This window comes from Nicotiana tabacum, chromosome 17, assembly GCF_000715075.1.
Source record: "Nicotiana tabacum cultivar K326 chromosome 17, ASM71507v2, whole genome shotgun sequence".
Taxonomy (NCBI): Eukaryota; Viridiplantae; Streptophyta; class Magnoliopsida; order Solanales; family Solanaceae; genus Nicotiana; species Nicotiana tabacum.
In genome coordinates, this window is record NC_134096.1 from 112,116,140 (window position 1) to 112,142,263 (window position 26,124).

The 26,124-nt window shown below is 36.9% G+C and overlaps 1 protein-coding gene and 1 pseudogene across 1 annotated transcript; one reads left to right on the forward strand and one right to left on the reverse strand.

The window, feature by feature from the left end:
• Nucleotides 1-322: 322 nt before the first annotated feature.
• Nucleotides 323-2,840, forward strand: LOC107802629 (polyphenol oxidase, chloroplastic-like; annotated as a pseudogene).
• Nucleotides 2,841-17,402: 14,562 nt separating this feature from the next.
• Nucleotides 17,403-17,747, reverse strand: LOC142172048 (uncharacterized). The gene has a single exon (XM_075235805.1). It carries the CDS (start codon nt 17,745-17,747, stop codon nt 17,403-17,405), a length of 345 nt encoding a protein of 114 aa, XP_075091906.1.
• Nucleotides 17,748-26,124: the final 8,377 nt, after the last annotated feature.

Here is a 26,124-nt window from a genome sequence, read left to right on the forward strand (position 1 = left end):
AGAAGTCTTAACTAATTAAATTTTGACACGGCAGACACAATATTTGGAAAATCAGTAATTTCTTCTAAACCAACCAGCTATATCTAGAAGGACAATTCCATTTTGATTATTCATACAATAATTAAAAGTTCTTACCATTCTTGTAAATAAATGAAAAAAAGTCTTACAACACCTCAGGCGAACGTGGATTTTGTTAATGCCTTCTAATTATGAATTAAATAAACAAATAAATACGAAGAAAACCACAGGCTGCTGGAAGTTAAGATATGCAAGCATCTTTCTGACCTGTATTTCTTTTTGGTTATAGAGAAAAGTCTTTGCTCCATATTCTATATAAATGGTAACCCTAGATGTTCATGAACTACACCCTAAACCAATTAAAAGTTATAATGGCTTCTCTTCCACTCCCCACCACCAATGCCATCTCTTCTTCGTCTTCGGCCTCTTCAACTACCACAACTTTTCCCAATTTGCATTCTTCTTCTTTCTTTACAAAGACATCAAAAGTTTCCACTATAAGAAAGTACGGTAACCGTAGTTTCCAAGTCTCATGCAAGGGTTCAGAAGATGATCAAACCATTTATAACACTTCCAAAAATTCTGATTCTTCAAACAATAAGATCATTGATAGAAGAAACATACTACTTGGACTAGGAGGTCTTTATGGTGCTGCTACTATTGTTGGTGGTCATTCCTTTGCCTTCGCCGCTCCTGTGAACGGACCTGACGTTTCCAAATGTGGCCCTGCAGATCTACCACCAGGTACTGTTACGTGGTCTGTAATATATATGAAGTGAGAATATCTCACGTCGAAACACAAATATGAATTTGAAGGCTCTTCATATATTAGTAAAATACTTGCTATTTTGATTTTTATTTAAAATTTGAATTTAGATCTGAATTTTAAAGTTAAATGAATATGACATGTTGGAATATATAGCCAGTGCTAGCTACAGAGGAAGTTAAATGAATATGCATGTTCATTAAATAAGAGATAAACGATCATTTTGAATAGTCCAAAACTGATCTATGAATTCAGGCCTTTTATGAGAAGTGGTTAAGTTAATTTGTAACTTAGTATTCTGATAAAACTTGTCTATATTTTCCAAATAATATACGGGCAATATACATTAAAAAGTTACTTTCACGCCTCAAAGCCTTTTTTTCAAATTTGTCTAATTTCTTTTTTTCTGTAACAGGTGCAGCACCAGTCAACTGTTGTCCTCCGACAACGGCAAACATCATCGACTTCCAACTTCCTCCACCATCAACCACACTCCGCACTCGGCCAGCAGCTCATGCCGCCGATAGTGCCTATATAGAGAAATTCAACAGAGCTATTCAGCTCATGAAACAACTTCCAGATGACGATCCACGTAGCTTCAAGCAACAAGCAAATGTTCATTGTGCTTATTGTGATGGTGCTTATGACCAACTCGGTTTTCCGAACTCTGAGCTCCAAGTTCATTTCTCTTGGCTTTTCCTTCCTTTCCACCGTTGTTATCTCTACTTTTTCGAAAAAAACTTGGGAAGTTTAATAAATGACCCTACTTTCGCTATCCCATTTTGGAACTGGGATCATCCTGATGGCATGAGACTTCCTGCCATGTATACGAACCGTAGTTCTTCTCTCTTCGATCCTCTCCGTGATCGGAGGCATCAGCCTCCGGTCATGGTTGATCTCGACTTCAATGGAACGGATCCTAACATAAGTAACGCTCAACAAACTTCCCAAAATCTCACTATCATGTATAGGCAAATGGTTTCTCTTGGAAGTACTCCGACGACTTTCCTCGGAGACCCTTACCGGGCCGGTGGTGAACCCGGTGGAGCTGGGTCCCTCGAGAACATTCCTCACGGACCGGTCCATGTTTGGACCGGTGATAGAACCCAACCTAATTTTGAAAACATGGGAGATTTTTATTCAGCTGCTAGAGACCCTATTTTCTATGCTCATCATTCTAATATTGATAGATTGTGGAGTGTTTGGAAAACCCTAGGAGGTAGACGTCAAGATTTCACTGACCCTGATTTCTTAAATGCTTCATTTTTGTTTTATGATGAGAAAGCTCAAATGGTACGTATTAGGGTACGTGACTGTTTGGATACAACGAGACTTGGATATGCTTATCAAAATGTAGCTAATCCGTGGATAAATTCTCGTCCAAGGGCTAGGGTTTCAAGTGCTTTGAGTAGTGTAAGGAGGCTTGTTGAAGCAAGAGCAGCTGATAATTTTCCTAGTGCAAAAGATGTTTTCCCAACGAAACTTGACCATGTGATAAGAGTTATGGTAAAAAGGCCAAATAAGAAGAAGAGAAACAAGAAGGAGAAAGATGCAAAAGAGGAGATTTTAGTGGTTGAAGGGATAGAGCTGGAAACTGATGTTTTTGTCAAGTTTGATGTATTGATTAATGATGAAGATGAGACTGTGATTTCGCCGAATAATGCTGAGTTTGCAGGTAGTTTTGTTAACGTGCCACATCATAGTCATGGTAAGAGTGGCAAGAAACGTAAGACTAAGCTAAAATTGGCTATAACTGAATTATTGGAGGATTTGGATGCTGAGGATGATGATCATGTGTTGGTGACTTTTGTTCCCAAGAATGGTTCTGGTGCTGTGAAAATTGGAGGAGTCAAGATTGTGCTTGAGGATTGATAGATTGGCATGGTGATCGGGAAGGATCTTGATGTATTTCTACATTTCCTCTATGTTGAGGATTGATTATGACTAGAAAAATAAAAGGGTTTTAATTAATTTCCTCAATTTATTAAGCATTTTATGTTTCTTGATATTGTAAGTGTGTTTGAATGGAATAAAGGAAGAAAACTACTTACATGGATACTTTATCATTTTCTTCTACGTGTATAACAGTATAACTACAACTAGTAGTTTTTCAAAGTAAGTAGGGCAATTTCCAATTTTATGTTATTTCCTAGTGTAAGGTCGTCGATTGGTGGCCATGTTAGTCCAACACGCACCTCCAGGAAAAAGGAAAGAAATAAACTCATTTAATGTTTATTATGTTTTCTTGAAGACACAAATCACGCAATCTTAAGAATAGGTCAGATCGTATATTTATTTTAAGGGCTAGCTCTTAAAAATTGTATATACATATAATATCTTTGTCGAAAAGTGATAATAAATGGTTTTTGCAATAGCCAGATCATTTAGGATATTCTTTATTAACCTTAACTTTTTGACTTCCCATTAGCTTTTTCATGGTCCATGTATATTTTATTCCTTTTATAAAATCTATGTGACAATTCAGTGGTGGCACATGGTATCAAGCGGGTTTAGCTGAATTCACTTCATCAAAAAATAATACTGTGTATATGTATAAATAAGGATTAAAACTGCGTAAATTTTTGTATAAATATTTTATTTGAACCCACTTAACAACTACTATTTTACGACTAAAGTTATATACTTTTAAGATTGAACACGCTTGCACAAAATTCTGGATCCACCACATGTGATATTTAATCCTAAAGGGGGAAAGGAAGAAATTATAATACAAGTAGTACTTAAGTAACATTTTTTACTTATTTATCATTTTTTATAATTAGTGGAATCTTTTGAAATTATTTTAGTGGATAATAATTGGATATTTATTCTTTAATTATTATATGGATCGGAGTTGTTATATTTTTACTTATAGCTGGTGGGATCTGGTTGGGAAGTTTGGTTTAGTGTGAATGTAGTTGATTTTCTCATAGTTATAAATGGGAGCAATAATCAACATAAACGAAAAAATTATTGAATATTAGACTAATTTGTTATTGTGTTCAACCATATAAACGACATAGTCCGATTGATGAAAATGAAATGCAGAAGCAAAATAGAGAGGGAAAATCGAGAGAGAGAGAAATTTTTATTCCATCTGGTCCCAGAGTGATATCTAATGAATCTACATGTCTATGTGGATCCTTCGATCCTTATATATACGCCTAATGCAAATTACAAATGTGGACAGAAATACAAGTAAACTGGCTAATAATGTAAAAACTGATTACAATGATAATAGGGGTATTATCACTTTTAGCCCACGCCAGAAACTATTTACATTTGGTAGCCAAAAAACTGTATAAATTTTGTATATAATATATAAACTGTATATATATACAAAATAAAATATATAAATTTTATATATTTTTCGGCTATTATTTTTATAGCGAGTATACTATATCATTTATCCATGATAATATAGACTACTACAGTCTATTAGGCCTTCTTATTTGGACAGCTGAACTGAAATTGGGCCACTATTAACATCAAGAGATGAACAATCAATAAGACAATAAGTTTCATACACATCGAATTTTCAGAAATGACTATTGTTTAATGGCTATTAACTTCCTATAACTACCATATACATAATTACTTTCCGTAACTACCTTTCCATTGTTATGATAATGTATTCAAGCTACTGTATTCATGAATACAGTAGCAAAACTCGGCTAAAAAATAGGGCAGTCCTGCTGTCAGCCGTTGTATTCACATGTATTCATACCATGTATTCATGAATACAGCGTAATAATAGGTCTCTCAAGTTGTTTAATAATGAAAAGCTGCTAATTTAACGGGATACACTCCTAATATAACTCACCTAAATTAATTATAACACACAACATTATCAATCCAATTAATGAGAAGATTTATCAGACGCTAAACACCAAAAAACAGAGCATTCTTCAGAGTTTCAGTCCCTCTTTTTTTTTCTGATACAGTTCGAGTTTTTTTTTCTGACTTTGTTCGAGGTTCTGCTCGGAATTGATACAAGTAACTACAGAAATATTTTGAAATTCTATTTTCTGTATATGAATACATCATGTATTTATGCCGGATACACTGCATATTTCATAATAAACCTAGTGCTTGTATTCTGTTTTATCTAACAGTTGTGTTCAATGTATTCAAGTTTATTTTTGTATTCACAATATTTTATTTATTCCTAATACATGGTATTACTGCTTTATTGAGTATATTTCATTAGTTGTATTCATGATTTTCTATTTGTATTGAGAGTATTTTAATGTATTTCACTGTATTGTTATTTTAAATACAGATGGATATAGTTAGGTTTAAAATACAGATGAATATAGTTAGATTGAATGCATAACTAATTGATGAATAACATCAAAATGATAGAACTAACAATATATTTAAAAATGTTTAAGAACTCAAATACATCTAAATACATCTAAATATAACAGTCAAAAATCAATGTACAAAATAAAAATCAGTGTATGCCTTATCGAATACATATAAATACATCTAAGTACAAGAAAAAAAAACCACTGTAGAAACTAAAAATTAATATATGCAGACTCGAATACATATAAATACATCTACAATTAGGGTCATTGCGTATTTTTGTTCTCCTTTAGGCTTCAATGGTTGCTGATGAACCTGCAAATACAGGTTCCTCTTGAGTGATTTATAAATCGAAAGATGGCCCTTCGAAATTGAGTGCTTTGATAGGTATTCTGCAGAAAACCTAACAATGGTGAATATTTAAAACAAAAATTGTTGAAGAGAAAAAGAAGAAGCTTTAACTGGCCAAAAACTCAAAAACTTTAGTGGTGAGTGGTGAAAATCTGTGTTGATGATTTACGACTTGCACAATTTCATAGTTCTTGACAGAAGCAAGAAATTATGAATTAGAACGGAAAAAATTTGGTGTCACGCCTCCATCTCCTGTGGAATTGGGAAAGAATAATTTTGAAAAGGATGTTAAAAAAACTTGCAGGAAATCATGGAAAATCTCATTGTTTTCATGGCTGAAGAGTAGTGATAACCATAGAAATCATGGAAAAGCTCGCCGTCTGTCGGAGGAAACCAGTTTTCTGGTTCATATAAGAAAGAATGAGGAGAGAGAAATAAGATACTATGCGTAATTTTGGGAGAGAATAAACTGAAAGAATGATGGAGAAAAATATTAGACAGCGTATTTAATGGCTTAACAATAGGAAGTGACCATAAATACATATTTTACTATAAAAACTAAAAGGTAGCTATAGAAAATAATATTTTAAAAGGGTTTTTATTTATAATAACTAGGGTATAAAACTTTGCTATAAGAGGTAAAATTTCCATCATTCATTTTACGTATCCGAAAAACTGTATAAATCACAAAAATTATCCTTGAAGCGAATAAATAACAGAATGTTTAAACTAAACTAGTATCATGTATAGATACAGCAGAAATCATTTAAAAGAGTGTAATTACTATAAGAAGTAATTGTAAATTAATTTCTCTTTATAGTTAAAGAATGGTCAAGATCAAACAATACGAAGGAGCGAATCCGCATTTAAATTGATGGAATCGGTAATTTAAGGAACAAATCACAGTACGACAAAAATTGCCGTAATTTTGGAATGCCATCTTTTTTTCCAGATCCACTTGATTATAGAATGCATTTATATTGATGACTTATCAGTTGAAAACAAAAAAGGAGTATGTAAGATGTCACTAATGTAGCAAACAGATCACTATAAGGGTTGAAGGATTTAAGACATGTTATTTTAGGCCCCGTTGGCTATAAGATAGTATTTCAGTATTTGCAAATATTGAAGTTTAGTATTTATATACTTCTTAGACCATTATTATTGCAAATATTGAACTTTAGTATTTGAAAATGATAGTGAAATATTGAAAAACTTGTCATGGAAATATTCAAGTGAAATGATGATTTTTGATTCTATCCAGAGAATTGCACTTTCATTGATGGTTACAATTGATGAATCCTAGATTGGACGTAGTTTATTTATTCCCTTATTTAGAGAAAAAAAAGAATCATATTTTAATTTTAAATGAAAAGATATAAGTATATATTACCTCAATGATTTATCGAATTTGACCCGTCAGTTTAAATAAATCAATTTCCTTCATCTAGCATTAATTCCTTAATTAAGACTCTTTAAAATTTTCCAATTTGACTTCTTTTCTAAATATAATATTTTCAGCTTTATTCATCTAGTTCCCTATAAATTGTAGGAAAGATAATCATGTGCCACCGTACTTAGTCAGCAGTGTAGAAAAGAAAAAAGGAAGTGCACAAAAATGGCTTCAATGAATATGATTTTACTTGTCATTTTGTGCCTGACTCACTGTTAGTATCTCTTCCTCCCAATATCTTCTTTTTCCTTTTTCTTTTTTTCACTTAAGCATGTGTCTCCTTGCTTGTATGTAGAGAAAATCTACAAGATCAATCCAATTGGTAGTTTGATACAGAATGCCTATTGACACGCTACTCTTATGAATTATGCATGTGTAAAACGTAGTAACAAAAATATTATTTCATTTCTTTTTATCTATTCAAGCTTTGACGGATAAAGATACTTATTACTGTTGTAGGTGGGATATAGAGATATCCCGTGAAATTAATTGAGTTACACGCAAGATGGCCGAGACAACATTGATATAAAAAAAATTAAAGTAAAATAAACATAGTATCTTTTACATTATACAACTACAAATATTGAGAATTGAATCTACATTATATCATCTATAACTTGTTCATGCTTGTAAATTCTCATGTTGAGACTTGAGAGAATGATCTTCTGCACTAATATATAATTGTTTAAAGGGAAAAGGGTCAAATATACCTCTCTATTTTCGGATATTATCTGTATTTAACCTCCGTTATATTATTCGGTCAAATTTACCCCTACCAGTATACTATCCGGCCAAATTTACCCCTACCATCAGCAAACTTTTAAAAATTACCCTTCAGTATGTCATGTGACCCATAATCTCTCAAATTATTTTAATTAAGTCACTTATTCTTCTTCATGATCCACTATTTTTGAAATAATTGGCATTTACCTGCTTTTTTATTTGGAAAAAAATATAAGATAAAGAAATATTAAAATAATACATCGATTAGTAAACAAAGTATAGTAAATTGAAGAATTTAAATTAGGTAGCTTGTCTAAAATTCAAAAGTATTTACAACACCCCATCTTTAATAAATTCATTGCACCAAAGATATGGAGACTTTGCAAGTATTAGTGATAGAAGTTGAAGTTCCTTGGAGACTTTACATTGTCGAATTCAACTTTGCTTTAATCAAATGGCTACGCATTGTGCACTCATAAGTTAATCGATCGAACTCTATACTAATTAATAATAACAAAATATATTCAAACATGCATGTATATACATGATGATCAACTGTATATAATACACAATAAATAGACTCACTGAATTCTACGGAGTGTAAATGGTTGAAAAATAAATAAAATTTTAAACCAATTCCAAACTCATTATCACAAGAAAAGAAGTGGGGCATTGATAATTAAAAATATCCATAAATAATTTGTATAATTTAGTACCTTTAGCATTTACATCAATAGTAATTTCTGAAAATAATGGAGAATTCAAATAAAAGAAAATTGGAGATTTTGGATTACTTAGTAGATCAAGGGGTAATTTTTAAAAGTTTGGTGAGGGTAGGGGTAAATTTGGCCGGAGAGTATAATGGTTGGGATAAATTTGGCCGGATAGTATAACGGAGGTTAAATATAGACAATATTCGAAAGTAGAGGGGTATATTTGACCATTTTCCCTTATTTAAATTATACCTGTTAATCCCGTTTACAGCCCAGTTCAACCCGATTCAACCCGGTATTGTAGCGTGGGGAGGCGGGCTGGGACGGGTTGGGCGGGGAGCGGATTTCAAACGAACAGTTTTTTGATACCGGTGCACCGGAACCCGCTAAGCCCGTTAACGGGTTATTAAAGGGCTACAACCCGGTTCAGCCCGTTAACCCATTAACGAGTTGTTAACGGGCTATGCTAACATTGTTGATGCTTCTTCTGCTGTAGATGCAAATATTCCTTCAAGTTCAGTTTCAACATTTGGGACCGGTGCTTTGGATGATAATGATGGTGTTGAAGATTATTTGATTTGGTCTACACTAGGGGAGCATTAACAAACCAGTAGAAGGAATATTGATAAACTCCAATTCTACTTGCAAAAGTCAGCAGAGCCCCGCACAAAGGAATTTCTACTGCTGGGTTGGTGGAGGAGCAACTCAAATCAATTTCCTGTTCTTTCGGCCATGGCTCGAGAAGTGCTAAATGTGCTGATTTCAAAAGTCGCATCAGAGAGCGCATTTAGCCAAGCAAGGCAACAACTAGAAGATACCCGTCATTCATTGGGCAGCAACGCTTTGGAAATTCTAGTGTGCTTCAGAGATTGGATAAGATCAGAACAACGAAATCAAGGGCGTGACGAGGTAGATGAAGCGGAGGACCAAGAAATTGGAGATGTAATGGTTTATGGTTCTGATTCAACCAATGCCGGAAACCAAGAACCTCATGTTGACATGGATGAACTTACAAAAATGATGCAAAGCATGTGATGTACTATTTCTTATTTTTTATAATTGTTGTAAACTTTTAATTTGCAAGTTCAAAAATAACAAAATCAAAAAAGAACTTGCAACTTAATTTGAAGTATTATATATTATTCAATAAAAATATCAAATGAAAGCCTTTGGAGCTTGATCCTTACATATTGCCTATTGGTCTTATTAAATAATTTTTTGTAGCCACTTACTTTCAAATTTTAATTTTAAAATTTTAAATTTCAAATTTCAAATTTAAAACTTTAAACTTCAAAGTTTAATTCTAAGCCTTAAAAAGTTTGCAAACACTTAAGTATCAATAACATTGAATAAGAAAAATAAAATTTACTTTTAAAAAAAAATAACCCGGCACGGTCTAGCCCGCTAAGCCCGAACCCGGACGGACTAAAAAAAACTCGAAAAAGTACAACCCGCTAACAGCCCAAAACGTTAAACGGACGGGCTGATTTTTTTTGTGTACATCCAGTCCCAGCCCGCCCGTTAAACACCTCTAGTTTAAATTGAACGCAGGCAATGCTGTTTAAGATAGAAGCAATGAATGTGGTCTCATTTTTTGCAACACTGATGAAGACTACCAAAATGTTTGCAAGGTCAAGTTGAATCCCACTTGTCATAAACGCTTTTCTGTGTGCACAGATGATTTACTTAGATTGTACAGAGGATCTATTTTGTGAACGTTTCTTCGATAAAGACGTTGGGAATAAACCCCCAACAGAAATAATATCCTCGATAATAACAGCAGAATAATAATATAGTGTCGGGATACAGTATTCGACAAGAATAAAAAGAACAACAAGGACACAAAGATTTTAACGTGAAAAACCCTTCTGAATAAGGAAAAAACCACGGGCCCGAGAAGATCAAAGTAATCCACTATAATGAGGAATTTTATACTCCGTAGTCCCGAATTAATACTCCATGAATCACTATACACTCAAAAGTAATAACCCTCTTTTGAGATTCTCACCTCACTATAATATCGTTCACGCTCTCTATTTTTCCTCACAAACAACACCGCTTGTAAATACCTTGCACTGCTCTCTATGCTCTCAGATATATTTCTCTCTGAGATTGGTGTATAGTAATGAGAGCCAAAGCTCTCCTTTTATAGTGTTGAGCACCCAATCTTCCACCTATCAAAACGATTGTTTATTGCCATTTGTAATTGCAAATTGCTTTGTCTGACGCCTACTATTTTTGACAATTTGCAGAGTTGCAAATCAAATCCAAAATAAGTCATAATGGAATCTAACATTTTTTCTTCCTTTTTTTTTTTCTTTTTTCATTAATGGGGATGGAGCCCATAAATCTTCCCCTCCAGACCCATTCACCTGAATGATGTAACACACGACTTCTAGCTTGAGTGCATGCCCACAAGTTCTTTGCACAATTCAAACTTGTCTCTTGCTACCACCTTAGTCAGCATATTTGCGGGATTCTCACTTTTAGAAATCTTCAAGACTTTTAGAGATTCATTCTTTACCATTTCTCGAATCCAGTGATATCTCACGACGATGTGTTTGGTCCTTGCATGGTATATGGAGTTCTTGCTAAGGTCTATTGCACTTTGACGATCACAATATATGACATACTCCTTCTGATGCAATCCAAGCTCTTGAAGGAACCGTTTCAACCATATCATCTCCTTGCCAGCTTCAGTAGCGGCAATATACTCCGTTTCAATTCTAAAGAGTGCGACACACTTCTGCAATCTAGACTGCCATGATATAGCTCCCCTTGAAATATAAACAAATTTCTAGTAGTGGAGTTTTTGTTATAAACATCACCTGCCATATCAGCATCTGTATAGCCCTTCAAGATTGAATTCGATCCTCCAAAACACAAACAATCTCCCGCAGCACCTCTCAGGTACCTGAGCATCCATTTGACTACTTCCCAGTGTTCTTTTCCAGGATTTTCAAGAAATCTGCTGACAATACCAACTGCGTGAGCAATATGAGGTCTAGTGCATACCATTGAATACATCAAATTTTTGACGTTAGAGGAATAAGGAACTTTGGCCATGCTCTCCTTTTCCTCCATTGTTGTAGGACACATCTTCTTGCTTAACTTCAGATGACTATCAAGAGGTGTACTGACTGACATAGAATTCTTCATGTGGAAGCGTTCGAGTACACGTTCAATGTACTTTTTCTGAGACAACCACTACTTTCTGCTTGTTCGCTCTCGAACTATCTTCATACCCAGAATTTATTGTGTTGGGCCCAAGTCTTTCATACCAAATGACTTGGAAAAATCTCCCTTCAACTTTGCGATCAACTCCTTGTCTTTTTCGATAATTAATATGTCATCCATATACAACAACAAAATAATAAAATTGTTATCAGAAAATCTTTTGAAGTATACACATGGATCATAATATGTCTTTATGTAAGTTTGACTTTTTATGAATGAGTCAAACTTGTACCACTATCTTGGTGCTTGCTTCAACCCATAAAGACTCTTATTTAGTTTGCACACCATGTGTTTCCTTTCAGCTACTTCAAATTTTCTGGTTGCTTCATATAGATCTCCTCTTCCAAATCTCCGTGAAATACAATTTTCACGTCCAACTACTCCACTTCAAGATCTAGTCTAGCTGCTAAGCTCAAGATTGTTCGAATAGAAGTCATTCTGACAACAAGTGAGAAAATTTTGTCAAAATCGGTACCTTTCTTTTATTCGAAGCCTTTTAGCACTAATCGAGCTTTGAATCTGACCGGCTTGCCATTTCCATATTTCTTGAGTTTAAAGCCCATTTGCATTTGAGTGGTCTTTTACCCTTTGGAATCCCAACCAGCTTGTACGTGCCATTTTGCTATTTTTCTGCAGAGATTCCATCTCTTCTTTCATGACTTTTATCCACTTGTTCTTTTCCGGAAGGGACAACACCTCCTAAAGACTTTCTGACTCCCCCTCATCGCCGATGAGGACATACTTTGTGGATGGGTACCTGCATGACTCTACCCTTGGCCTATCTGATCTCCTCAGAGGTTGAGGTTGTTCTTCTTCCTGAGTGGGGTACTCCACTTGCTCGACATCATCATCAAGTTGCTCCCCCTACACAATAACCTTACTAGGTCGCTCCCCCTGCTCGGCAACCTTGTCGGTCCTACTTTCTGCACTTGTGGGATTGTTAGAAATAGAAGGAATGGTAACAAGGTTAGGGATTATACCATTCTTGTCCTTGTCTGACTGATCATCTACAGCTCCAACTTCACTTTCTCGGAAGATTACATCTCTGATTCTAATGACCTTCTTCTTTACAAGATCACACAATCTGTACCAAAACTCTTCATCTCCATATCCGATAAATATGCACGGAACAGATTTATCATCCAGCTTTATTCTTTGCTCCTTTGGTACATGTGCAAAATCTCTGCAACCGAACACCTTTAGATGTGAGTAAGACACCTTCTTGTTGGTCCAAACTCTCGCTGGGATGTCAAACTCCAATAGAACTGATGGACTCCTATTGATCAGGTAAGAAGCTGTATGAATTGTTTTACCCCATAATGACTTAGGCAGCTTAGCCATTATGAGCATGCTTCTCACCTTCTCAACAATGGTACGGTTCATTATCTCAGCTATACTATTATGTTGTAGGGTTCTAGGAACTGTCTTTTTATGTCTGATCCCATGGTTCGAACAATACTCTTCAAATTCCCTTGAAGTGTACTCACCTCTATTGTCACTTCGGAGACGCTTTAGCTTTTGACCTGTCTCCCTTTCCAGTAGAGCATGAAACTTCTGAAAAACTTGAAACACCTAATCTTTGGTTTTCAAAATATAAACCTACAATTTTTGTGAAGCATCATCAATATAAGTAACAAAATATTTGTTATCGTCCATCGATTCAATTTCCATTGGACCACAAACATTAAAATATACCAAATAAAGTATATTTAAATTTTTTTCGGACGATGTATGAAATGATACTTTATGCTTCTTACCAAATAAATAGTAGTCACAAGGTTTTACCGTTGTACCTTTGGCATAAGAAGTGAGTGATTTCCTGGCAAGAATCTGCAATCCCTTCTCGCTCATAAGACCCATTCTTTTGTGCCACAAATTTGCAGAAATCTCATCTTGTGCCGCGTTCAATTCACCTTGGCATATTTTTACATCTGTCCTGTACAACATGCCACGAGAAACTCCCTTTGCAATCATCAATGATCCCTTGGTGAGTCTCCACTTTTGATTTGCAAAATAATTCTCGTATCCATCTCGGTCTAAAGTTATTCCCGAGATCAAGTTCATCCGCAAATCAGGTACATGTCGCACGTCCTTTAGAACCAATATACATCCGACATTTGTCTTGATACAAATATCACTGACCCCCTCAATATTTGAATAACTCTTGTTCCCCATTCTCACAATTCCAAAATCACCTGCTACATATCTGCAAAAGAATTCTCTTACCGGTGTGGCATGGTAAGATGATGATGTATCAACCACCCATTCCGACTCTGGACCTACCAAGTGCATGCATTCTTTTTCCTCATTTATAAAGAGGACAACATTATAATTTCTTTAAACCATGACGGTTGTGTTGTCGTCATTCTTCTGGCCACTGCTTTCACCTATGCCCATTCTTAGATTTGGAAAATCTCTTTTGAAGTGACCCGGTTGATCGCAACTATAGTAATTTTTAGCTTTTGATTTGGATCGATTCTTGGAATTCCCACGACCTCCGGATCTACCATAGTTACTTGAACTCCTTTAGTAACTCCTGCCTCTACCTTCTGTGATGAGAGTTTGTCCTTGATTTTCAGGCTTCTTTCTCATTTTTTCATTGAGTAGAAGAGCTGATTTGACATCTTTCAACTCAATGGTAGTCTTACCGTGCAGGATGGTTGTTGCCAAATTATCGTACGAAGATGACAACGAGTTCAATAGCAAGATGGCTTTATCTTCTTCCTCGATTTTCACTCTGAGGTTGGCGAGTTGTGTGATTAGTCCGTTAAACACATTAAATGTGACAAAATATTCGTACATTTACCCACGTGTAGGGTGTATAGCTACTTCTTCATGTACAATTTATGTGTCAGTATTTTTTCACGCCATAAAATAGAATGTGATGTGGTCGGCATCAGTGCCTACCAACTTGCACCGAGCAAACCATTATTGCATAATACATATCCCAACCCGTAATCCTGTAGCTCAATCCATTTAAGTAATTACAATATTATACGAGAGAAATAAGATAAACTACATTAATAATAAAAGTTCATAAAAAAAAAACATAAACTAGACATAAGTAAAAATGTCATATGCAATGCCATATGAGTACCCATTCCCCTAAGATAATATAAACCCTTTGTGGAGCCTCTATGACGCTACGAATAAAGTAATAATGTTACAGAGCTTGTCCGCACTATACAAAAATATACAACTAAAATATTGTGGTCCCACGAGTACGAAGGTGGGCTCACCAAAAGAGAGAAAACTGCGGGAACTCTAGCACGTGCGTTGACTGCCTTGCACTCGACCGTCTGCTAAACCTGACACCATTTAAACAAACGATGCCTGAGTATTGAAATACTCAAATATGCATCATAGCCACCACTAACGTTGGTATAAGAGTTATACAAATTATAATCTATATAACAAGGCAAAAGATAAATAATCTCGAATAAATTAAGGAAGATAAGATACACAGAATCATAATAAAGTATAAATTTGCAAGAATAAGAATTTAAGTTTTATTCATTTAGACCTCTTTCATATGTCCAATATCTCGTTAGTATCTTCCTCATTATCTAGTATCTCAATGTCAATAGCACACATAGTGCTGGAATACATCGGGATGTCATCCATGAAGATTGCCGTACCATCCCCGAACAGTTAGGCCAATGTATACAGTCAAGTATCCAAGAAAGATGTCGTACCACTCCCGCACAGCTAGACAAGGCATATATTTTTTTATTTCATCTTTTTTTCTTTTAATGGCCATCAGCCGAAAATTACTTTGTTATGTAATACATCAAGGATCCAAAACGATTGTCGTACCGCTCCCGCACAGCTAGACAAGACATATTTTTTTATTTATTCATCTTTGTCCAAACCAAGAGTAGGCCATTAAAGCCTATCCCTAATGTACGCGGAATATCATCCCACTATAATTCGAAGCCAAGAGTAAATTTGATAATACACAAGAAATTAGGAGCTCGACATACCTTGAAGTCGCTCTAAGTTAGCTAAAGCTCGTCTCGACAGAGTTCGATATACATAATATATCATATATGGGTAGTGAGTTAATACTCAAAACATCCTAAAATTCCCAAATATTTTAACCCAAGATTGACCCATTCCAAGATTCACCCCAAACAAGAATCCCTAGGTCCTCAAATTCTTCAAATTAATTCTTCTGTGGTCTATATCACAACCTATATATACTAAATACTTTCTCTTAAAAGGGATCAAAATATTAGAGGGAGCTCATGGATATCTTACAGAGAAACTAGAGATGATTTTCTATCTCTTACTGTTGCTACAACTTGATCTTTAAAAACTTGATCGAGAGAAAGAGAGAGAGAGGGAGCTCATGGATACCTTACAGAGAAACTAGAGATGATTTTCGATCTCTTACTGTTGCTACCACTTGATCGATTGTAAAACTTCCACTCTACCCAAGACCCTCCTTCGAAAGCATCAAGGAGAAGCCAAAAGAAGGTCTTGGTTTTCTCTCCCTTATTTTATATTTATGTAAGTTGTACCCCTCTTTATTTTTAGAGTTTCCAAGGAATTAAAATATTAATTTAATAACTAAATATAATTTTACATAAGACATGTGGTATGCTGCCAAAATTTTCAGTAGTGGTCGCGTGAGGGACTAAGTTCCCACTCTAAGAATAATTGACCCCATTGGGCCCACTGCCACTTATACTCATATTCCTTGTTATATGCTTCATTAATCAATACTTATGTAATATTTATAATCATAAAAACTGCTGCTACAAATTAATTTAAGAACCTCGAACATGACTGCGATCTCGCTATTTTATTATTCTTCCGAGTTATACACCAAATAATTGTATCCATGTTCTAACCATTTTTTTCCATAGCTATCACTAAAATCACGTTATTAAGCTAGTAATTAGCCTATTTAAAGCCAAAGATTCATTGGTTTTATATTCTCTCCCACTCATGAACATTAGTCCGTGAATGTTAAACTTTAGCCATCTTCGATTTCAGAATTCCTATCTAGTTCCCTCGTTTTATCAAACACTTTATGGCCTTAAAATTTGACTAAGTCTCCAAATATTTTTAAAAAGAATCGATAGAGTTTCCTTTCTTTTTAGGCCTATCCAGGAGAATTTCAACCTGTCAGAGAGCCACAGAATCACAATACTAATGCCCCACACGGCACCACATATCAAAACTATATCACATATGCCTCCACGGGCCTCATATGCCTCAAATACCACTAAATACCCACTCCCAGCATCAACAGGATAAAATCTATTACAATTAGATAAATCTAGCTACTGTGACACTAGATAAATCAATTATATCATTAAAATAAATTAAACTCATAAGCAAGATAATCAAAACAACATACTCGCTCCATGGAATAATACATGATACCCCTTAAACTTGAAATTTGAGGAAGTAGCCATACCTGTAGATGCAAACAAGTGTGGATAGCGAATTCTCATATCCTCCTCGACCTCCCAAGTGGCCTCCTCAATGTCATGATTATGCCATAGCACTTTAACTGAAGCTATATCTTTAGTCATCAACCTACAGACTTGCCTATCAAGTATCTCAACTTGTTCTTCTTCGTAAGTTAAACCTTCATTGATTTCTACTACCTCTGGAGAGATGATGTGAGTAGGGTCGGGCTTGTATCCTCGTAGCATCGATACATGAAAAACAGGATGAACCGAACTCATTGATACAGGTAGATCAAGCCTGTAGGCTATTTCCCCTATCTTTTTTCAAGACTTGATACGGGCTAATGAATCTAGGACTTAATTTACCTTTCTTCCCAAATTTTATAACACCTTTCATTACCGACACTTCAAGAAAACTTGGTCGCCCTTTTGAACTCCAACGCACGTCGTCGTTTATCGGTGTAACCTTTTTGTCGGCTTTGAGTTGTCCTAATCCGCCCTTGTATCAAAGTCACCTTCTGCAATGCATCATATACAAGATCAGGACCAAGTAGTCCTACCTCGGCCGGCTCGAACCAACCAACGGGTGATCTACAACGTCGCTCATACAACGCTTCATAAGGGGACATTTGGATACTTATCTGATAGCTATTATTATAAGCGAACTCAATAAGAGGCAAATGCTCATCCCAATTTCTACCAAAGTTAACAACACATGCTCGCAACATATCTTCGAGTGTCTGAATCGGCATGTCCATCAATCTATTGATGGAAGGCAGTACTCAAGTTGACACGTGTACCCAAACCTTCTTGAAAGATTTCCAAAAATGAGTAGTGAACTGTGCCCCTCTATCAGATATGATGAATACTGGAATACCATGAAGTTTGACAATTTCCTTCAAGTACAACTTAGCATATTGTGGCATTATATCAGTCGTCTTCACAGGTAAAAAATGTGCCGACTTTGTAAGTCAATCTACAATTACCCAAATAGAGTCATGCTTCAGACGGGTGCGAGGTAAACCAACTACAAAGTCCATATTTATCATCTCCCACTTCTAAAGCGGAATCTCAATGTTCTGAGCCAATCCACCGGGTCGCCGATGCTCAGCTTACATCAGCTTTCACTTGTTGACAATTTAAGCATCTAGACACAAAGTTAGAAATACTTTCCTTCATCTTGTTCCGCCAATAAATATCCTGTAGGTCCTTGTACATTTTAGTGGAACCTGGATGCACGAAATACCTCGAATTATGTGCCTCTGCCATAATCTCATCGCGAAGCCCATCAACATTTGGTACACATAGGCGACCATTCATTTTCAACACTCCATCATCGTCAAGAGTAAAATCAAGAATATTCTTGGATTGCACACCATTCCACTAGAGCATGAAACTTTGGTGTCACGACCCAAAATTCAACTAGTCGTGATGGCAATAAGAGAGGAACGTGTTATAGCGTAAGCGACAAGGTCGCTATCATCTGATTCATCAAGTCTAATTCTTTGGTGTCACGACCCAAAATCCAACTAGTCGTGATGGCACCTAACCCAACCTGTTAGGTAAGCCAATTACCAGCTATCTCGTTCCAATGAAATTAACGAGGTAATTAATTAAAAGAAAATAACTAAAACCAATACTTTTCCCAAGGAACTAGTAGTACAAATCATGAGCTTCTAAGAATAGAGTTTACAAAGCGGGTATGAAATAAATACATCATCTGTTTGAAAAGTACATAAACAGAGTTTTATGAATCTAAGGCTATCATGAACAAGAGGCAGCTACAACCGGAATGCAGATACAACTTAAAATTCAGCTCCCAACGAACACAGCAACATCAACAGCCAATATCTGCACGCAAGGTGTAGAAGTGTAGTATCAGTACAACCGTCCCCATGTACTGAGTAAGTAACAAACCTAATCTTAGGTTGAAACCAGTGACGAGCTTTTACCAAGGTCGGGTCCAAAACCAATAGTCCACAACAATATCCAGAAAACAAATCTCATAACAACAAAATTGAGGCAGCACAATGAATAACTCAATAATAAAATGCTCAGTTCATTCACAGTTCTAGAAAAATAAACATTTTTCTTTTCAAATATAATAGTAAAACTCAATTCTTTTCACAAAAATTACCAAAATATGAGTAAGTCTGAAAACTGTAATTTTCCCAAAATCCTTTCAATAATAAATGGGATATTTCATTTTCTTTCCAAATAACCCGTATAAAACAAATGCATCACTAATCTATCAAAAATGTGTGAAAAATCATGAATGATGTGATGTTGTACAGCATGAGAAAAATACATCTCTATGCCTGTATGTTATGTGTGCATGCCAATGCGATGCAACTCAGTGATAAAATCATAAATAGCCCCTCGGGCAGAACATCACTCATATACAGCCCCTCGGGCAAACCTCACAGTCACTCGTGCCACTCGGGCATACCTCACAATCACTCTTGCCACTCGGGCATACCTCACAATCGCACTCAATAGGTACATGCGCTCACTAGGGGGTGTGTACAAACTCCGGAAGGGTTCCTTCAGTCCAAGCACTATAATCTGCACGGACAACTCACGTGTTGCACGGACAACTCATGTGCTATAATATCATATCATAATCCGCACAAACAGCTCACGTGCCATAATAATAAGGTATGCTGCAGGCGGGCAGCCCCGATCCACACTCATCCTCACAATCAGGCCCTCGACCTCACTCAGTCATCAATCTCTCCAGTCTCTCGGGCTCACAATGTCATGAAAAATAGCCCAACAACAATGATATGATGCATCAACAATAAATAAGAGAGACTGAGGTATGATATGAAATGAATAAACATGACTGAGTGAACAATTACAATTTGAACATATTATTCAACCACAAAAATGACCCCAATGGGTACCAATAATAACAACATATACCTAAGCATGATTTTTAATACGAGTCTCAGCTCAATTTTCTCTAACATATAGAGAATGAACGGATATCAACAGTTTATTCAACTATACAGTCCCATGGAATTTGACCAAGTCACAATTCCTACGGTGCACGCCCATCACCTAGCATGTGCGCCACCTCCAAACAATTCACATAATACGTACATTCAGGGTTCATACCCTCAGCTTCAAGATTAGAAAAGTTACTTACCTCGAACAAGCTGAATCCAATGTCGAGCAAGCTAAACAATGCTTCCATAAATTCCATTCTACGCGTAACAACTTTCGAATGGCTCGAATCTAGTCACAATTAATTTGATTGAGTCAACCCAAATTATAGGAATTTATTCCATATCAAAATACTAATTTTTCCACAAAATCCGAAATTACACTAAAAAATCGTCCATGGGATCCACGTCTCGGAACCCGACAAAAGTTACAAAATATGAATGCCCATCCAACCACGAGCCCAACCATACAAATTTCACCAAATTCCGACATCAACTCGACCCTTAAATCTTCAATTAAAATCTATGAAGATTTCTACCATTTTTAACCCAATCCTTACCCATTTGAACTTAATAATTTTTCCACAACCTTATTGGTATGTATACATAATACTCTTACATCCAAGAATCATACTATTAATCACTCATTTTTAATCCAAACCCGAAATTGAAGAATTGAGGAAAGAAATTCTTACCTCTTTGAAGCCCTAGCAAGATCCTTGTGAAATCGTCAAATCTTGAATAAGAATTGATGGATAAATGACTAAGTGTTCACTTTCTCTCTCTAAAATGCTCTCTCCTCTCTCTAAAATATCAGATGAAACCCTTCAAAATGACCCCCAATAGTGTTTTATAAGAATGGGGTCGGGTTTATAAAACCAGAAAAATGAAGCTCCGGAACAGGTTCTGCGGTCGCATATGTGACCGCATATCGGTCGCATAATCTGTGTCCAATACTGGCAAACATCTGTCTATGTATGCGGTCACTATGCGGCCTGCATACCTGTTCTGCGGTCGCATAGTGACCGCAGAAGATTTATACGGTCGCATAGTCGACCGCAGATTTCATCCAAACTGGCCCTCTTCTGCCTCCCTTCTGCGGCCATTATGCGGCCCGCAGAGTGATTATGCGGTCGCATAATGGACCGCAGAAACGTGTTTTTCTGCCAAAAATTTCCTTTACTTCCTGGTGCATTGTTCAACCCAAAAAGTCTGAGTCGCGACCTTTGTACTAATTGATCTACCTCGAAACCACAAAAACCGTAATTTCCTTAGCAAAAATTCTCCGGGTCACTACATATACGTCAACATCTGGTAAACCTTTTCAACTTAAGTTTTAAACCTTGAAACTAAGTGTTCCAATTCATTCCAAAACCTCACTAAACTCGAACCAATTACCCCGGCAAGTCACACAACAATTGTAGAGCCCAAATTGAGTAGTAAAGGGGGAAACAGGGCTGTGATACTCAAAACGATCGGTCGGGTCGTTACACTTGGTTTGCCACTTCTTGAATATCTTTAGCTATCGGTAAATAAGTCAAAGTACTTACTGATTTCCGGCTTAGCGCGTTAGTCACCGCGTTTGCTTACCTAGGGTGGTAAAGAATGCTCAAATCATAATCTTTCAACAATTCCAACCATATTCTTTGCCTCAAATTTAATTCTTTTAGCTTGAAAATATATTTCAAGCTTTTATGATCGGTATAGACTTCATAATGCTCACCATATAAGTAGTGCCGCCAAATCTTCAATGCAAATACGACCGCTGCAAGCTCTAAGTCATGGGTCGGATAATTACTTTCGTGGATCTTCAACTGTCTAGAAGCATAGGCAATGACTTCACAATTCTGCATTAAGGCGCAACCCAAACCTACTCTATAAGCATCACAATAGACTGTAAAATCACTTGAACTCGTTGGCAAGGTCAATATTGGTGTCGTGGTCAATTTAGCCTTCAACTCTTGGAAACTTTTCACACAAACATTAGACTATTGAAACTTGACTATCTTCTGAGTTAACTTAGTCAACGGCGATGAAAGAGTAGAGAATCCCTCAATGAATCTTCGATAGTAACCGGCCAAAATCAAAAAACTTTGGATTTTAGTCGGTGTCGCTGGCCTCGGCCAACTCTTAACAGCTTCAATCTTTGCGGCAACTTTAATACCCTTACTTGAGACCACATTCCCTAAGAATGCAACTGACTGTAACTAAAACTCACACTTAGAAAATTTGGCATATAACTTATTGTCCTTAAGTGTCTGCAAAGCTGCCCTCAAGTGATCGGCATGCTCTTCCTGACTTTGTGAATACACCAAGATATCATCGATAAATACGATCATGAATATGATAAGGAAAGCCTTGAAAATCCGATTCATCAAATCCATAAAGGGTGCGGGAGCATTCGTCAACCCAAAGGACATAACTAATAACTCAAAGTGTCCATAGCGAGTCGTAAAGGTTGTTTTAGGAATGTCCTTCTCTTTAATCTTCAACTGATGATAACCCGACCGAAAATCAATTTTCGAAAAGTATTGAGCACCTTGTAACTGGTCAAATAAATTATCTATCTATGACAATGGATACTTGTTCTTAATCGTCACTTTATTTTGTTGACGATAATCAATGCACATTATGAGAGAACCATCTTTCTTCCTTACAAAAAGTACTGGTGCACCCCATGGTGACGTACTTGGTTGGACGAAACCCTTTTCAAGTAGATCCTTTAATTGTTCTTTCAACTCCTGCAACTCCGTTGGGGCCATACGATAAGGTGGAATAGATATAGGCTGAACGTTTGGCAACACATCTATTCCAAAATCAATAACTCGATCTAGTGGTATGCCAGGAAGCTCTTCCAGGAAGACCTCCATATACTCATTAACTATAGGTACTGATTCAAGAGTGGGTACCTCGGCTTTTGTGTCTGTAACCGTTGCCAAATGATAGAAGCACCCCTTCGTGATCATTTTCTTCGCCTTAAGGTAGGAAATAAACCTACCTCGACGCTCGAGAATATTGCCCTTCCATATACGAGTTGGTTTATTTGGAAATTCAAACTTGACTACCTTGGCACGACAATCAAGGCTGGCATAGCACTTAGATAACCAATACATTCCCATGATAGCATCAAACTCAATCATCTATAGCTTGATAAGATCTGTCGTAGTTTTTCGATCTTGGACTACAATCCTACAACCCTTATAGACACGGGAAGCAATAACAGAATCCCTAATAGGAGTAGAAATAGAAAAGTGCTCAAGTAATTGTTCTGGTTCTATATCAAAATCCAAAGCAAAGTCCGGAGTGACATAGGAAAATGTGGACCCGGGATCAATAAAAGCATAAGCATCAAGTGCGCAAATAGTAAGTATACATGTCATGACGGCATTGCTCGCCTCTGCATCAGCTCTAGGAACTAGTCCGTAAAGTCGGGGTTGCCCCCCTGAAGTAGAAGCAACACTACCGCCTGCAACTCGTCCTGTCTAGGTAGTTGCGCCCCGAACTGGGGGATGTGCAACCGTAGTAGCTGTAGATCTACCCTGCTGTATTGGAGGACTACCCCTCTCCTTCTACAACTTGCGACAATCTCTCTGAACATGACCTATAATGCCACAATAATGACAAGTGTGATTCTCTCTACGACATTACCTCCAATGAACCTTTCCACAACTGCCACAAGTAGGTGCCCTCTGTGAAGATTGTGCTTGGGGAGTAGTGCTCTAAGCTGGCATAGAATGGCCTCTCTGACTCTGACTTTGTTCTTGCCTTCCAAAAGGAGTGCTGCCAACAGATGCTACCACAGACCGAGTTGGCCCTGATATCCTTATACTATTGTTCCCACCAAAAGAACCACCATAACTACCCGTCATACGAGCCTTCTTGTTCAGATTTCAATCTGCCTTCTTTTGCTTGTTCCATAGTTCCAACCTCTCAGTGTGGCTAACAACGGAAGAGAAAGAGCATGGGTTCATAGTAGCAGCAGATGCATGTGATTTGATATGAGGTCCTAACCCATCAACAAACCTCAGAACTCGAGCAACCTCATTTGGAATCATGCTGGTAGAATACTTTGACAAGCGAGTGAACTCGTGACTGTACTCTCTGACAGCCATAGACCCTTGATTTAATTGTTCAAACTGAGTGGCAAGGGCATACTTATCTGCATCAGAAAAGAATTGTTCCATGAATCCCTTGGAGAACTCCTTCCTTGTAGCAAGAGGAGTATTCTCTCCCCGCTCTCTAGGCCATGTCTCATACCAGGTGTAGGCCACACCTTTCAGCTGATAAGAAGCAAACTCAACCGATTCCTCGTTAGTGGCATTCATTACCCTCAAAGCCTTTTTCGGTCCCATCCAAGTAATCAAGAGGGTCATCCTCGGGTCTAGTCCCATGGAAAATCGGTGGGAAGAGCTTCAAGTATTTGTCGATTCGTGAACTCGGATCATAAGTATGTACTGGAGCTTCAGTACCCCCCTGTATCTGTATCACTACCAAAGTAGTGAGTAATTGGATTGCCTGAAGGAGGGACGGAGTGTCATGAACCATATGGGGTGGAACTGCAGGTGCATCTAGCATAGGTGGAGGTGCATGCTCTCCTACTCTCTCAGCTCTCGGGTTTCTAGGGGCAACCTCGCCCCATTGGAGCTACCGGTACCCCACTAGAAGCCTCATTGGGAACAACCCCATCATGATTAGCAGGTGCACTTTGAGTCACGGACGCGCGAGTTCAAACCATATTGGATGCATGTCATAACATACGTGTGTTAGGACACACCTTAAAGTTAAGCTCTAGTTGCACGATCTACAATGAAGAAGGAATGTGAAACTTTCTATAATGTCTATAGACTATAAGATATATGAGTGGTCGACAACACACACATAAATTAGACTCTACAAGACACGGCTCCATAGACTACCTAGGACATATTAAACCTAGGGCTCTGATACCAAGTTTGTCACGCCCCAAAATAGATTGCGACATGGCCTGCACACAGTGCCTACCAATTTGCACCGAGCGAACCATTATTGCATAATACATACCCCAACTCGTAATCGTATAGATCAATCCATTTAAGTAATTATAATATTATATGAGAGAAATAAGATAAACTTCATTAACAATAAAAGTTCATAAAAAAAATAAATAAACTAGACATAAGTAAAAATGTCATCCGCAATGCCATAAGAGTACCCATTCCCCTAAAATAATATAAACCCTCTATGACACTACGATTAAAGTAAGAAAAGTTACAGAGCTTGTCCGCACTATACAAAAATATACAACTGAAATATTGTGGTCCCACGAGTATGAAGGTGCAGACTCACCAAAAGAGAGGAAATTGCGGGAACTCTAGCATTTGCGCTGACCGCCTTGCACTCGACCGTTTGCTAAACCTAACACCATTTAAACAAACGATGCCTGAGTATTGAAATACTCAAATATGCGTCATAGCTGCCACTAACGTTGGTATAAGAGTTATACAAATTATAATCTATATAACAAGGCAAAAGATAAATAATCTCGAATAAATTAAGGAAGATAAGGTACACATAATCACAATAAAGGATAAATTTGCTAAAGAATTTAAGTATTATTCATTTAGACCTCTTTCATATGTCCAATATCTCGTTAGTATCGTCCTCATTATTTAGTATCTCCATGTCAATCGCACACATAGTGCTGGAATACATCGGGATTCCATCCACGAAGACTGTCGTACCATCCTCGAACAGTTAGGCCAATGTGTACAGTCAAGGATCCAAGAAGGATGTCGTACCACTCCCACATAGCTAGTCCAGGCATATATCTTTTTTGGTACCTCCAATAATGTGATAATATACATTAGATTATCTAGTTTTGATGTCATTTTTGTGGCTCGATGTAAAATAATAAAAATGTATTCCTTGATTGCAAGAAGGCGAGAAAGGTGTGGGTGGCATGGTAATATGAACTGGACGTAGAATGCTTAGTATGGTTGAGTTCCTTAGCCGTATTATTAATGACTCATATTCTTTGAAGGCTCGACATACTCGTGCACTCCTTTGAAAATTTAGGGTCATAGAAAGCGAGTTTATTTGAAATGGAAAAGTTCTTCCTTCTACGTATGTACTATCCAAAGCGAGTTTTTAAGTGAGTGGGAGCTTACTATGAGTGAAAGGAGACTAGGAGGTCCGGTGAGTG

Excerpts from the sequence above, each read along its gene's own strand:
- LOC142172048 (XM_075235805.1), bottom strand. The coding sequence starts at position 17,747 with ATGCCGATTCAGACACTCGAAGATATGTTGCGAGCATGTGTTGTTAAC.